This window comes from Eulemur rufifrons, chromosome 12 (assembly GCF_041146395.1).
Source record: "Eulemur rufifrons isolate Redbay chromosome 12, OSU_ERuf_1, whole genome shotgun sequence".
In the NCBI taxonomy this organism is placed as follows: Eukaryota; Metazoa; Chordata; class Mammalia; order Primates; family Lemuridae; genus Eulemur; species Eulemur rufifrons.
Window position 1 is genome coordinate 9,094,394 of NC_090994.1, and position 13,137 is coordinate 9,107,530.

Consider the following 13,137-nt stretch of genomic DNA (forward strand, 5'->3'; position numbering starts at 1 on the left):
GGGACTTGGGTAGATGGCGATGTCACCTTCAAGGCTGGCCATACAGAGGTCAGGGAGTGTTGGGAATGGTGGGAAGAGACGCCTAGTCAGGCTTGGGCACTGTGAGCTTGTATGGGACGTGGAGGTGGAGATTTTCTAGGCTCTTCTCTAGGTGGTGTGGGAGGAGGGGAGGCCACCCAGGGAAAGTGTATGGTGTGGAGAGGGCAGAGGGCTGAGTCTGGGGCCCTTGGAACGGCAGCGGTGGTGGCCAAAGAGCCAGAAGGGTCCGTGCCTGGGGAGCTGGAGCCGGGAAGCTCCCACAGGCGTGGCCTGCAGCTCCTGCACAGAGGACGTGCCCCTGCGCCCTCTTGGGTCCCCATGCCTCCCGCTTCCTCCTCTTCCTCCTCTCCCTCCTCTGCATTCCTCAGCACATGCATTTCTTTCTGTGCTGGTTTCTCTGTCTTTTTCAACCCCCTGGTGCTATTTTCTTCTCGAGACGTGAGCCTTGGGCGGCATCTGCAAAGGAGCCGCAGCACAGCCGAGTGTGGCTGTGCTCCACTCCCCCAGCTGCCAGGCCCACCCGGGGAAGGGCGTGGGTGGGGTGAGCCGGGTCCTGACATCTACCTGTCCCCCACCCCAGGGAACGCCATCCAGGCCTTTGGCAACGGCACAGATGTGAACGTTTCCCCCAAGGGCTCCTCGTTCCAGGCCACCCAGGCCCCTCGGGTGGAGAAGGCTCCTTCTTTGCCAGATGACCTCAACGACAGCACCAGCCTGGGGACCAGTGTCATCACCACCTGCACATCTGTCCAGGTGAGGGGGTGTGGCTGAGAGGCTGGTGGTAGCACCACGGTGCCAGAAGTGGCATGGGAAGTGACTCAGCTGGGGCCAGGGAGGGAGCGTTGACCGTCCTCCTTTTGGGTCAGGGACCCAAGAGGCAGGGAGGGGCTGGTGGGGGTAGTGCTTGCCCTGTCCCTTCATTTAGGCATCACCTTGCAGGTGTCACGCGCCTGTTACATCATAGTGCTATAGCAGATACCTCGGGGTAAAAGAGAAATGTGACAGTTACCATTTAATAACCCCCTGCTAATTACCAGGATGTGTGCTGTAGACTCTCCGCCTGTCTCACTGAGTTCTCACACAATGGGGTGCTGGTATTCTGGTTTTACCCACAAGAAACTGACCCAGAGGGCTTGGGTGACATACCGGCCATCACACAGCTGGTTAGTGGTAGAATAAAATTTCAAACCTGCGTCCGACACTCCAAAGCCCATCATGTTCATGTGTTTGTCTGTCCTCCTGTCCATCCTTCCATCCGTCCATCCAACATGTGTGACATGCCCAGCGTGTGCCAGGTCCCATGTGAGACGCTAGGGACTCATTGGTGAATGAGGCCAACACAGTCTTGGGTTTTGTGGTCCTGATGGTCTTGTTGAGGGTCCAACAATTAAATAAGCATCAGACATGGACTGTAGTTGGTGCTGTGACAAGGGACACACGTGGCACCATCAGGGCAGATCACAGGGCTCCCCGCTCAGCCTGTCTCTCTGCCAAGCTACCCTCAGACGATCTCACCATTCGCTGCAGTGGGTTCTGTGCTGAAGAGGTTGGTTCTAGGCAGACCACACACATGTACTCCTGCACACATGTGCACACACACACGGATCTAGGACAAAGAATTTGGACAAGAACCCAGCCCAGAACTCCGCTCAGGGAGAGCAGAGGAGGGAGGGCACAGCGGGAATGTGGCTGGTGGGTGCCGGGCGTTTCAGGCAGGAGTTGGGACTTGAACGGCCAGGCAGGTTGAGGGTGTGAGGAGCAGTCGCTGGGCACAGCCAGAGCACAGGTGTGAAGGGAAGGAGACCTGGTTGTGTGTGAGGCTGTGAGGACACCAGTCTGAGCGGGGAGGGCCGTGGGCTCATGGGATCAACCATGAGCATCCACAGTGCAGGATGAGGACGTGTGTGGGGACTCAGGCTGGTGAGGCATTGGGTCCCTCCTGGGCGCTGTGGCCCATGTGCTGGTGCCCATCTGGTGGGAAGCCCTCTTCCCACCTCCCCTTCCCCTCCCTGGCGGGGTCTCCTGCTCAGTGACAGCTGACGTCCAAGTGCCCTCGTGCTGGGCTCAGCGGGGAGCTCAGCTTAGGCTACCCCTCCTCATTTGGGCAGAGGTGCCAGTGTCACCCTTGGGCAGCTCCTCATGACAGTGGGCATGCTTGAGTGGCTTCCAGCATGGGGGGGTGGTGTCAGGGGCCCACTCTGCAGACAGTTGCCAGCTCAATTTCATGCTAGAGTGGCGGGCAGCTCGGCTGGTCAGGGGTGTGCCACTGTGCCACCTGTCAGGTGACCGTGCCCTGGCGCCATCCTCTGGGCCCTACGAGCCTCCCGCATGGCACCCTTCCTGCCCGAGCCCCTCAGCCGGCTCACCTGGAAACAGGCTGACTCAGCAGAAAGCTGCCGACCCTCCCCAAGACCCTTGCTATCATTCCTTGTGGGCACAGGAGAGCTCAAGGCCATGGCTCTGGGCCCCCACCACAGACCCCTGGTCACCAGCCCCTGACGACGCTGGTCTTGGTTGGATTCCAATGGAGATAACAGATGATGTGTCTGGGAGATGACATGTGAAAGTGCTTTGTAAAAGGAAGAACATGGCACAAATGTTAGGGCGTGTGAATCCTGGGGGTGGGGCGGCCTCCTGGCAGGTGGCTCCCGTGGGTCTGGCCCCAGCGAGTGTCCCCTCGGGGCCTAGTGATGAAGTCACAACGGGCAGGAGAGCTGGGCCAGCCCTGCCTGGGGGCAAAGGGAGAGAAATAGACTCTCCAAAGGGGCCTGTCACCATCACTCCCCGGGTTCCTTCTCAGAGGAACTGGAGGGGAGGGGCCCCTGATTCTGTTTTAATTACCGTCTTTTTAATGAGCTCCTGCTAGTCCATGCTGGGCACTGGGAGTGTAGCTCGAGTGGTCCTTGGCCCAACAGGGCTGGCGTGGGTGCCCCCCTAGGACACAACCCCCTGGCCATCAGCTCCCCTGGCATGAACCGTCTCTGCTTAAATGGCTCCATGGTGGCCCTTGTGTGGCCCTGGGGAGTTAGGGGCACCCTAACTATAGAAGGGAGTCCCTGAGTGAGGGCAGGGACAGGAACCTGGGGCCTGGCTGGGAGGGAAGTGGGGGGAGCCTATGCACCCCAGATTCACCTTGGAGAGAGAGGCAAGATATTTGACGTATCCCTGTCCTCCTCTGTCCTCTGTCTTTCCTTGGGGAAGCCTTGGGGACCCCACATGAGCCTGAATGTCACGACTGGAAGGACCCTCCAAGGTCTCTTCCCCAAACCCAAGGGACCTGAGGCCTGGCGAGGGCAGCAGCTTGTCCTTAGCCCTGTAGTTGGTGGCTGAGCAGGGCCAGGAATGGGGGCCCCGGCCACCTGGTGTGGCCTCCTCCTCTAGGTCTGTTCCCATGAAGGACTTTCCTGTGCTGGGGGGTGGGGTGGGACTGGGTCATCACTGGGGCTGCTGGGCTGGGGTGTGGGAGCCTTGAACGGCCACCTCTCTGTCCCTGTCTGCTCCCTGGACGGGTCTCTTGGCCAGTGCACAGGCTGAGGGCGTCAGAGCGTGGGCCTGCGAGGCCCGTTCGTGCGTCCGTTCATTTATTCAACAGAAGGTCTCACTGCTTATCACCGTGTCCCAGGTGCCGAAGCTAACAAGCTTGACAGGCTGGTGGCCTGGTCCCTGTGCCAGTGGGGCAGACGGGACACACACTCAGATGATTGTGACGGAGAAGGTGACTGGTGCCCTGTCCGTTGTGGGGCTGGTAGGGTGGGATGGGGTCCAGAGGGGGCAGGGGCTGCTTTGACGGGGACTGGAAGCCAAGGACTCACAGATGAGGTGACACCTGCTGCCAGGCCCGGGAGAGCAGGGAGCGTGGGCTACGTGGAGACAGGGAGCCAGGGGTGGAGTAGGCCCGGGCGTCCCAGGTGGAGGGGCACGGGGTCAGGACAGCACCAGCTGTGCTGACTAGGGTCTGTTTTTATAAATTAAGTTTTATTGGCAAACAGCCACACGCTGTCATTTATGCATTGTCTCTGCACCAGAGTTGAGGAGCTGTGACAGAGACCGCGTGGCCTGCCAAGCCTAAGCTGCTTCTCCCTGGCCCTTTTCAGGATACATCTGCAGACCCCTGCTCTGGAGGAAACTTGGACTTGGGTGTGGGTGTGGGTGTGGGCGGGACGCAGAGGGTTTGGTGGGAAGGAGGGGTGGGCGTCGACGTGAGTGACAGGCTGAAGTGGTGAGTGCTGAGAGGCCACCAGCAGCTCCGGAACCGGGGAGTGGCGAGTCGTGATCAGAGCTGCAATTTAGCAAGATTAATCTGACAGCAGGTGCAGAGCGCTGGCGAGGGGGAGGGGGGAGACCTGTTAGGAGAGCTTAGCCACGGCGGGGGGTGGGAGAAGGGGGACTGGAGTGGCGGCAGGGGGTAGCGGGCAGGGAGGGGTGTGAGTTATCGGGGGTGGGAGTAGGTGGGGGGAAGAACAAGGGCACTGAGATTAGGGGGTGGGACCAGGAACAGAGTCCGGAAGTGCAGGAGAGAGTGGCCGGCTCCGGCCCTCAGGACAGCTGTGGACTCAGTCACTAGCACCTGGGCCAGACCAGGGAGGCTCTGGGGCTGCCAGGCCAAGCTCTGGGGGTAGGGTGGGGACAGAGGTGGGCAAAGAATAGGAGAAAGACAATAATTTCCTTCCAACTTTCTGGGCACAGGGGTCTCTCTGGGAGAATGTTCTAGAAGGATGAAGCGAGCCTTTGCTGTAGTCCTCCCTCCTGGTCTGTGCCCCTCTCCCAGTGCCACTTGCAGGGGCAGACTCTTTCATGCTTCTGGTGGGACCCACAATGTAGCCTACAGGGGTCAGCTCTTTCCACAAAGTCCCCCTGCCTGCCACTGTGGCAGAGGGTTTGCTGTTGGGGGACTTGTGTCCTGCCATCCTTTGGGACACTGTCGAGCCACAAACCTTGAGCTTGCCTCCAGGGGGTGGGAGGCCCAGAGAGGGGACAGGGGCGGGGTTGGAGTAACCTTCAGCTGGTCCCTGGACTCACTCCGTCGGCGTACAGCACAGTCAGGAAGAGGTGACAGGAAAAGCGGATAGGGTGGCAGCCGTCTCTCCCCTTCCCATTTATTTCTCCATTACGGTGTGAGCCCCTCCAGGGAAGGCTGGGACTCATTTGGGAGAGGGGGCAGAGGTCACTGTGAGGGAGGGAGGCGGCGAGTTTGAGCCACTGGTGGTTTGGGCATTGGGCGGTGGGATTTCTTTCTCTGTCCCCCCGTCCACCCCATGCCACTGTCAGGAGGGGCCGGCTGGGCAGACACCCTGTGTTCCGGGTGCCCAGCTAGCTGTCTGGGGAGGTCACTGCAGCCTTTGCTTTCTGCTCCGTGTTTCTGGAAATCAGGGGGCCGGATCTAGCTGGGGCAATGATTTTATGCCTAGCTGCAATATAAACAGCAGATACCGGTGGAGCTGCTGTGGTTGTGGTTGGCGTGGCGAGGACTGGCACCTGGGGCTGTCCGCCTCTGCAATTCTCTGTGGGCTTCGCACTCATGAGCTCCGTGGGAGGGGGGGGTAAGACAGGGACCCCAAAGCAGGCAGGGACTGGCCTGCCACATCCAGAAACAGAGTAGGAAGCGTTGCTGGGACCCGGAGGTGCTGGGCAGTGGGCACAGACCCTGACAGGCCACTGGACATCACAGGTGGGGACCAAGGTGACTGAGCGGGGAGTGGCCAATGGGCAGGGGAGGGCAGGTGGGAGGCAGGAGCACAACCTCTGAGGGGGTGGCCGTGTTGTGTCCCCCCACAGTGGCCGTACACAGCCATAGCTGGAGTGGCGCCCAGTCCTGGGGGGTGGAACCCGGCTGTTGGGTCTGGAATGGCCTTAGAGCAGCCCCGACACCCGTCTGCAGGGGGAAGCAGCCAGGGGCTTGGCCGAGCCCTGTCTTGGTACCTGGAGACACTGGTCTTCAACAGGACCCTCCTGGGCCGAGTCCCCGGTTCCGTCCCTGCTGTGGTAATCAGTACCATGGTCATATCTCCATCACTGATTGGCAGTGACTCTACTCTTGGCCAGGGTCTCTGTGTGACAGCTGGGTCCTTGTTCAGCTGACCAGATGCCCCGGGTGGTAGATTGCCTGTGATGTCCAAGGGATTACTGATACTCCGGCCAAGAGCAGTGAGTTAGGCATAATTTCTTGGGGCTTCCTAGTTGCTTCTGGTGGCCAGAGCTTCCCTGCAAGTGGCTTGGGAACAAGCCATTGAAAGCCAGGAGAAGAACCCTGCCTCCTGCAGCTGGTTCCCATGGGTCACGATTATGATGATGACAACAGAGGACTGCCCTTCAAGCATACCCTCTGGTCCCAAATCCAGGTGGTTCTGCGCGGCGTAGAGAGAATCCTGGAGTCGTCACTGAGCCAGACTGCCTTCCTCATTCCCCGTCCACAGGGCTCCCAGGTGCTGCACATCCGTTTGGGGTGCAAGTGGCCTGGCACAGTTGCCATTGCCCATCCAACAGGTGCCAGTGGCAGACATCACTAATCAATCACCCCTCTCTCCCCACCAAGGCCAGATGAGGGTTCATGATCTTTTTTGCAGAGCCCTCCAGCAGCCATGACAAATTCACAGGAGCTGGCACTTGGATGCCATTTCTGATCTGTGGCATTCATTCATTCATTCGTGGCTGCATCTAGTAAGACATTTACTGATTGCTGTTATGAGCCACACACTACTCAGTGTGAGGAAAAGCAGACATGGGCCCTGCCTCTGAGGAGCGCTGAGCACGAGACAGGCACGCAGGTGGCTGATTGCCACCTAGGGCCTGAGTTGGGGAGCAGAGTTTAGAATCTGTTCCCCAGGAGCCCAGAGGAGCCAGGACCTAACTGTTGACGGTGTCAGAAAGGGGCAGGGGCCGTTTGTGCTGTGTGGGATTGAGCCAGCCATGTTCACTGTGTGTCCCGTGCTTGGTGGTGCCAACAGTGGAAGACAGGGCCTCATCTGAGTCGCTGGACAAAGTCTGGCTGGGTGACCTGTCCTGACTAGTGCCTTTTCTCCCACAGGAGCAGGGGCTGAAGGCCAACAGCTCCAAAGAGTTAAGCATGTGCTTCACAGAGGTGAGTCGGGGGCAGAGGAGGGGGTGCGCATGGAGACTGGGCCAGAGGGGCTGTTTCCAGGGGGAGCCTCACACTCGGAGCCCCCACATCCTATTGCATGGGGTTCGCCCGCGTGGACCTGGGTGGATACTCACTGTGCTGGGTGGGGCTGGGGGAGTGCAAAGGCTGCACGCAGGGCCCATGGCTGGCTCCCTTGGGGGAGAGAAAAATGGCTGCCCTGAGCAGAGGCCCTCCCACACCTTCCTTACTCCTTACGACAACGTGTGTAGCGCCTGCTTGGTTCTGGCTCTGTGATACTTAGGAGGTACAGAGATGGAAAAAGACACAGTCCCTTCCTTGAAGCAAAGGACTTCATATACATATGACCTACAGACCCAAGATAATAACTTAGATGAGAAGAAAAGCAGTGTAAGATTCTGCAGGAGAAGAAGACAGAAGCTCAGACAGGGACATGCCGGGAGGACTTCATGGAGGAGGAGGGATTCGAACAAATTCAGGAAGAGAGTCTCCCTCTCCTCTCCTCTCCTCTCTTCTCCTCTCCAGAAGCAGGTCCTTGTGGACCCTGGGAGCTGCTTCTCCTTGAGCCCCTCATACCCTCCCTCTCAGGGCTGGGAAGAGCATCTTGCCTTCTGGGGACGCTGCCCTGCCTCTCCGAACCCATGGGCTTGTGGCCACAAGGGACGGAGCTTTCATGGCCTTTTGTTCCTGCCCCGCTGCATGCAAGCCTGGCTCCGGGTGGACAGAGAGGACAGGGACTTGAGGGGCCAGTTCTTGAGCCCTTTTCTTTGCTTGGTCCCAGACCTGCTGATTGGTGTATTTATTTTTTTGTCACTCTCTTTGTTTCTGTCTCCCTTTGTGCTGTGGACTCAGCTCACGACAAACATCATCCCAGGGAGTAACAAGGTGATCAGACCTAACTCAGGCCCCAGCAGAGCCAGACCGTCGGCTGCCTTCACCGCCGTCTCCCTCCTGATGGTCACACTGGCCTTGTAGGCTCCGGGGACGTGTCGGGAGATTTCTGAAAGCTACACAGACGAGAACACCCGCCTGACAAAATGGAAACACACACAGACACACACACACACACACACACCTTGCAAAAAATAAGTTTTTTTCCCACCTTGTCGCCGAACCTGTCTCCTCCCAGGTTTCTTCTCTGGAGAAGTTTTTCTAAACCAAACAGACAAGCAGGTGGGCAGCCCGAGAGCCGGCCCAGGGGGCCCCCTGGCAAGGGACACCTGGCACCGAGTGGGGCGCGAGGCTCTGGGAATGCCCTGCACTCTCTCCTGGCGTTTTCCTCTCTGGACCCTTCTGAAGCAGAGACTGAGACGAGAGCCCTGCAGCCGGAGGGACTCGTGGCTGTGCCTGGGGCTGGCTGGGGCAGGACATTGCAGCTGCTTTCACAAGCTGCCCACTCTGGGGACCTGCTGGGGCTGGTAGAGGGCATCGGTCAGCAAGGCGGCAGGGCTGGCCACGCGGGTCCAGCCGGGCATGTTCTGCCCCTCCTCTTGGCTTCAAGGCTGGAGATGGTCCCGCCCTTGCTCTCTGCCCTCGGGCAGGCCGAGTGGGTTTGCATCTGGTGTGGGGACGCCATGGATGCCCGTGGAGGGGGTGGCCCCGCACTGGGCTCCCCCTGACTGTGGCACAGAGCCGGGGGCCGGGGCCAACGCCAGGAGGGCTTGGGGAGCCCAGCTCGCCTGGGAGACCCCCTTGTGGGGAGGGGGCAAAACTTGGGCACCAACTTCTTCCTCCTCGGTGGCAGGAATTTTGAGGTCAAAGAGAAATGATACTTTGTTGGCTTTGTTTGTTTCTCGTGGGTGCGTTTGGCGGGTCTCCCTTTGGGAGGGGGGCTGGGGGGACCACAGTGTGACGTGCACCTGCAGCACTCCGGTCTCTCGAGCTCGTCCTTCTCTCCTCTGTCCCTCCTCCCGTCCACGTTCTCCTTCCTCATCTCCGAGACATACGTGCGCTGTATGTACATACCAAGGCTCCTTTCCCGACATATAGACATATATTGTGTGGTTTCCCCTTTCTTTCCTTTTTTTAAGAAACAAAACTATGGAAATAATACCCCAACAGATGAGCGCAAATGTATTATTGTAAAGTTTATTTTTTTTAATGATGTTGTCTATAATGGGAACTAAAGGAAGTCGACCCCCAGAGTCTGGCTCCGGTCGGGCCGACTGGGCTCCGGCCGGGGTCCCTGTCGCGTCGCGCTTAACCAAGACTCCAATAAACGTACTAGGAAGCAGCTGCCTCCGCCTTGCTCCAGCCTTCCTTCGTCCCCATGTTGTTCTTCATTCAGTGCCACCTGCTGGCTGGGGCTCTCGGGGGCCTGGGGAGATGTCTGTGTGCGTGTGTGTGCACCCACGTGTCTCACCCATGTGTCCACGCTGTGGGTGGGGGGACCCCTGTTGGGAGCTGGTTTGATGCTCCAGGGTCGGAGGGTCCCGGCTGCCCGGAGCCTGCTGGGCCGTTCTGTTCCCTCCTCGTCACCTTCCGGATGAGCACGGCGCCTGCGGCTCCCAGACGCACACAGTGCAGGAGCCTGGGGATGGCGGAAGGAGAAACAACTGACATCACACCTGGGGTGTGTTTTGTTTTCAGGCTGTCTGGGTGACCCTGGTAGGTGGCTCTGTTAGCCTTACACAGAGTGGAGAGCTGTGTCCCCGGGGACTCCGGCTTACGTGAGGTATGCGATGGTGACAGCAGGGCCCTGGCCTCTGGGGTCCCACCAGAGAAGGAGAATGACTGTGAGTGTTCTGGGGTCAGGGTCCAAAAGACGTCTCCCTCCGTCCCCTCCTTCCTTCCTTGTCCAGGTGCCACTCAGACCCCACCTGGTCACTGGGCCTGTCGTGCTCCCCCAGAGAGACTGTCCCAGGAGAGGACTGGGAGGCTGCCTGCTGCCGAGTGCGTGTGTGTGCATGTGCGTGTGCGTGTGCGTGCTTACACGTGTTCATGTGCACGTCTGAGTGAGTGTCCACGGCAGGAGGCAGGAGGGAAGACAGGCAGGTGAGAGGACATTCCTACTGTCAGCCTGGCCTTCAGGGCTGCATGCGATCCCATCCTGTCCCCAGCGGATGATGGAATTCATTTTCCAGTCTCCCAATCCTGGGTCCCCTCACATGGCTCTTGTTTCTGGTTAAACATGTGTTAGTGACATCTGCTCCTGGTGGTGATCACCATGGCGTGTTTCATTCTGTCCTCTGCACGGAGGGAGGACACTGGGCTGGTCTGCTCTCTGCCCAGCTACCACCGGCCTTACTGTGGGTGCAGGTGGTTGTGGCGTCCACTTGGGAATCCAGGTTCCCTGCAAACAGCAAAGACTGGGCTTCATTGCTGTGCCCTCCCCAGCACCCCGGCACTTGTGAGTGTCTACAGTAACAGCCCAGCCACAGATGCAGGGCTGCGTGTACCTTTGTGGCCTTCACAAGGGAGATTACTGGGCCACGGGGAGGGAGTTCTGTAAACAACGTCATTAAATCAAGTGCAGTGTAGACTTGGAGAGAGGAGAGAGGTGGAAGGGAGGTGCTGCCCCAGGGTGTGGGCCCCTGCCGAGGCCTTCCTGGTGGCCCAGGGGAGGATGGGGGTGGACATTGCACTCCAGGGTTTGCCATCCTGACCTTGCTGGGATTGGTAACCACCTTGTTGGGAGTGGCTTTGGCTGGAAGATGCCTCTCCAGCTAGGATCCTGCCCGCTTGAACCTGGACTGCCCTTGCCCGGGGGCACCGCAGTTAAGAGGAGAGAGCAGAGCAGACATTTGAGGATCGAGCAGACCTGGGTTTGAGTTCTGGATCCAACCTGACCAACAGGGTGACCACGTCAGTCTGAGCTTCCGTTTTCTCATCTGTCAAATGGAGATGGCGGTCCTGTCCTCACAGGACCAGTGTCAGGATTCAGTGGGATGCCCTGCCAGGGGCCTGGCACGTGTGATGCTCGGCCACCCCATCTGCCCAGTGGGTACACTGTCCGGGCCTCCCTCCTCTTGGCAGCAGGAGGAGCCGCACCCCCTTCTGACCTTGGAGCTTCCACCTTCCTCTTCCTGTCTGTGTCCTAAGAAGCTTTCGTGGATTCCCTGTGGCAGACAAGGGAACGTGACTGTGCTCTTGGAAGCATCGCCAAGTGCAGCTGAGAGGCAGGAAGAGAGAAGAGGGGAAAAAGGAAACTTCCTTGTATTTGTAAATCAGAGTTGATTGATCTTCGAGTCACTGGGGACGTTGGCTACAGAACATCCAAATGTCACTCTCTCTGCAGTCCCGTGACTGGCGGCCCCTCTCCACGCACGAAGGCAGGGGACATGCCGCCAGGGCAAGTGCACCAGCTCGAAACCGAGACCAGGAAGCATCGATTGGACGTGGGGGCTGAGCTGGGGGGATGTCGGCGCCTACAGGAGGAGGCTGGCGTGGGGTCCCCCGATCAGGCCTGAGGCAAGAGCAGAGTGGATTTCACTACCTTGGGCTCTAGGGAGCTCCCTGCAGAGAGGGAGCCCCAGGCTCCCAGAGCCAGCTCTGGGTGTGAGGTCTGAGCCACCCCTGTGCTTTCCCATACAGAAAAAGGGCTGGCAATGAGGTTAGAGTCTGATGACATATTATAGTTATCTCCTTTCCTGGAGGAGTCTGGGGTGTACTGGAGAGTGTCAGGGGACCCATGTTCAAACTCTGGCTTTGCCATCCATCAGCTAAGTCACCGAACTTCTCTGAGCCTCAGAAAGGTTGCTCTAGGTCAGGGATGGGCAGACTTTCTCTGTAAAGTGTCGGATGGTGAATTTAGGCTTGCAGGCCAGGCTGTCTTGCTTGCAACAACTAACTCTGCACGAAAGCAGTCGTAGGCAATATGTCAACGACTGGGCATAGCCGTGTTTCAGTAAAACTTTATTTAAAGAAACAGGCTCAGGCCAGATTTGTTTGGCTCAGGGGCCGTTGTTTGCCAGCCCATGCTCTGGACGACCTCTGAGGCCAAGCTCTCAATCCCAGGCAGGTGGACTGCAGAGTGTCTGACGGTGGCGGGGCTGAAGTCATCCTTAGTTGGAGGAAGAGAGAGGGCAGGCCCACCCATTGTGCAGGGGGAGGTGAACTGGAGAAAGAGACAGCTGGGAGGAACCTGGGGAGCAAGGGGAGTCCAAGGAGCCTGTGGGCCACACACACTGGTGCGGGCTGGGTCATAGTGGCTGTGAGCACCACTGTGAGGTCGTGCTCTGCCCAGGGTCACAGGTCAGCAGGGCAAAGGGGCTGAAATCCAGGCACATTCAACTCACCCATCTGCACACTCCCGCTGGGCCCCACCCCTGACTAGGGGCCTCATTCGTTCCCTGATTTGACAAAGGCTTCCACGTGTGCTGGCAGAGGACATGTGGCCCCCAGCAGGCAGAGCTGTCACTCTGGGGCAGGGGAGGGGTGAAGGGTCCTGGTCGCACAGAGAAGGCCCCGAGAGCCCTGCATGGCTGTCGGTGAGTCACTTACCCTCCCGGGACTCTGCCACCCTCATCTACAAAGGGAGGGGTCGGAGGGGCTGCGCCCCGAGCTTCCTGCGCCATGGGGCTCTGTGGTTCTAGGACTGCCAGCTGTTTCTGAACTCGCCGGACTGGAGCAAAATAACTTGGATGGAGACAGACAGGATTCATCTCCCTTTCAGTAAACACTGTCATCCCGCTTGGTTGCTCCAATTTTTCGCTGAGCTGGGGACTGCCACCCTGGAGCTCAATCTGGGCCTGGGACCTCACATCCTGGCCTGTTCCCTCTCCTTCAAGACACCATTTCTTGGGAAGCCAACCCCCAGGGCCACCTAGAGCAAGGGCGCCCACCTCCCTGGGGGTGGGCACACTTGAGTCACCTTGACCTGCATCCTGCCCAGCAGCCAGAGGTCACAGAGTCCCTCACACATGGACCACCCAGGCAGAAAGTGATTCTCATCAAACATCTCTGCGGGAGAGGAGTTTGCACAAGCACCTGGTGAGCCCGCCTCAGTGCACTGAAGCTCTAGCAGCTGGAAGAGAGCCTTCCAGAAAAACCCTTCCTTGGTT

The 13,137-nt window shown here is 58.9% G+C and overlaps 1 protein-coding gene across 2 annotated transcripts in view; it reads left to right on the forward strand.

Moving 5' to 3' along the window:
- GFRA2 (GDNF family receptor alpha 2) overlaps positions 1-8,147 on the forward strand; it is a 75,457-nt gene extending 67,310 nt beyond the window's left edge. For both annotated transcript variants that reach the window (XM_069485181.1, XM_069485182.1), the window contains 3 exons: positions 620-792; positions 7,064-7,117; positions 7,988-8,147. In XM_069485181.1, the coding sequence (XP_069341282.1) occupies positions 620-792; positions 7,064-7,117; positions 7,988-8,110 (350 nt within the window). In that variant the 3' untranslated portion in view covers positions 8,111-8,147. The remainder of the gene's footprint in view (positions 1-619; positions 793-7,063; positions 7,118-7,987) is intronic.
- The last annotated feature ends 4,990 nt before the right edge of the window (positions 8,148-13,137 follow it).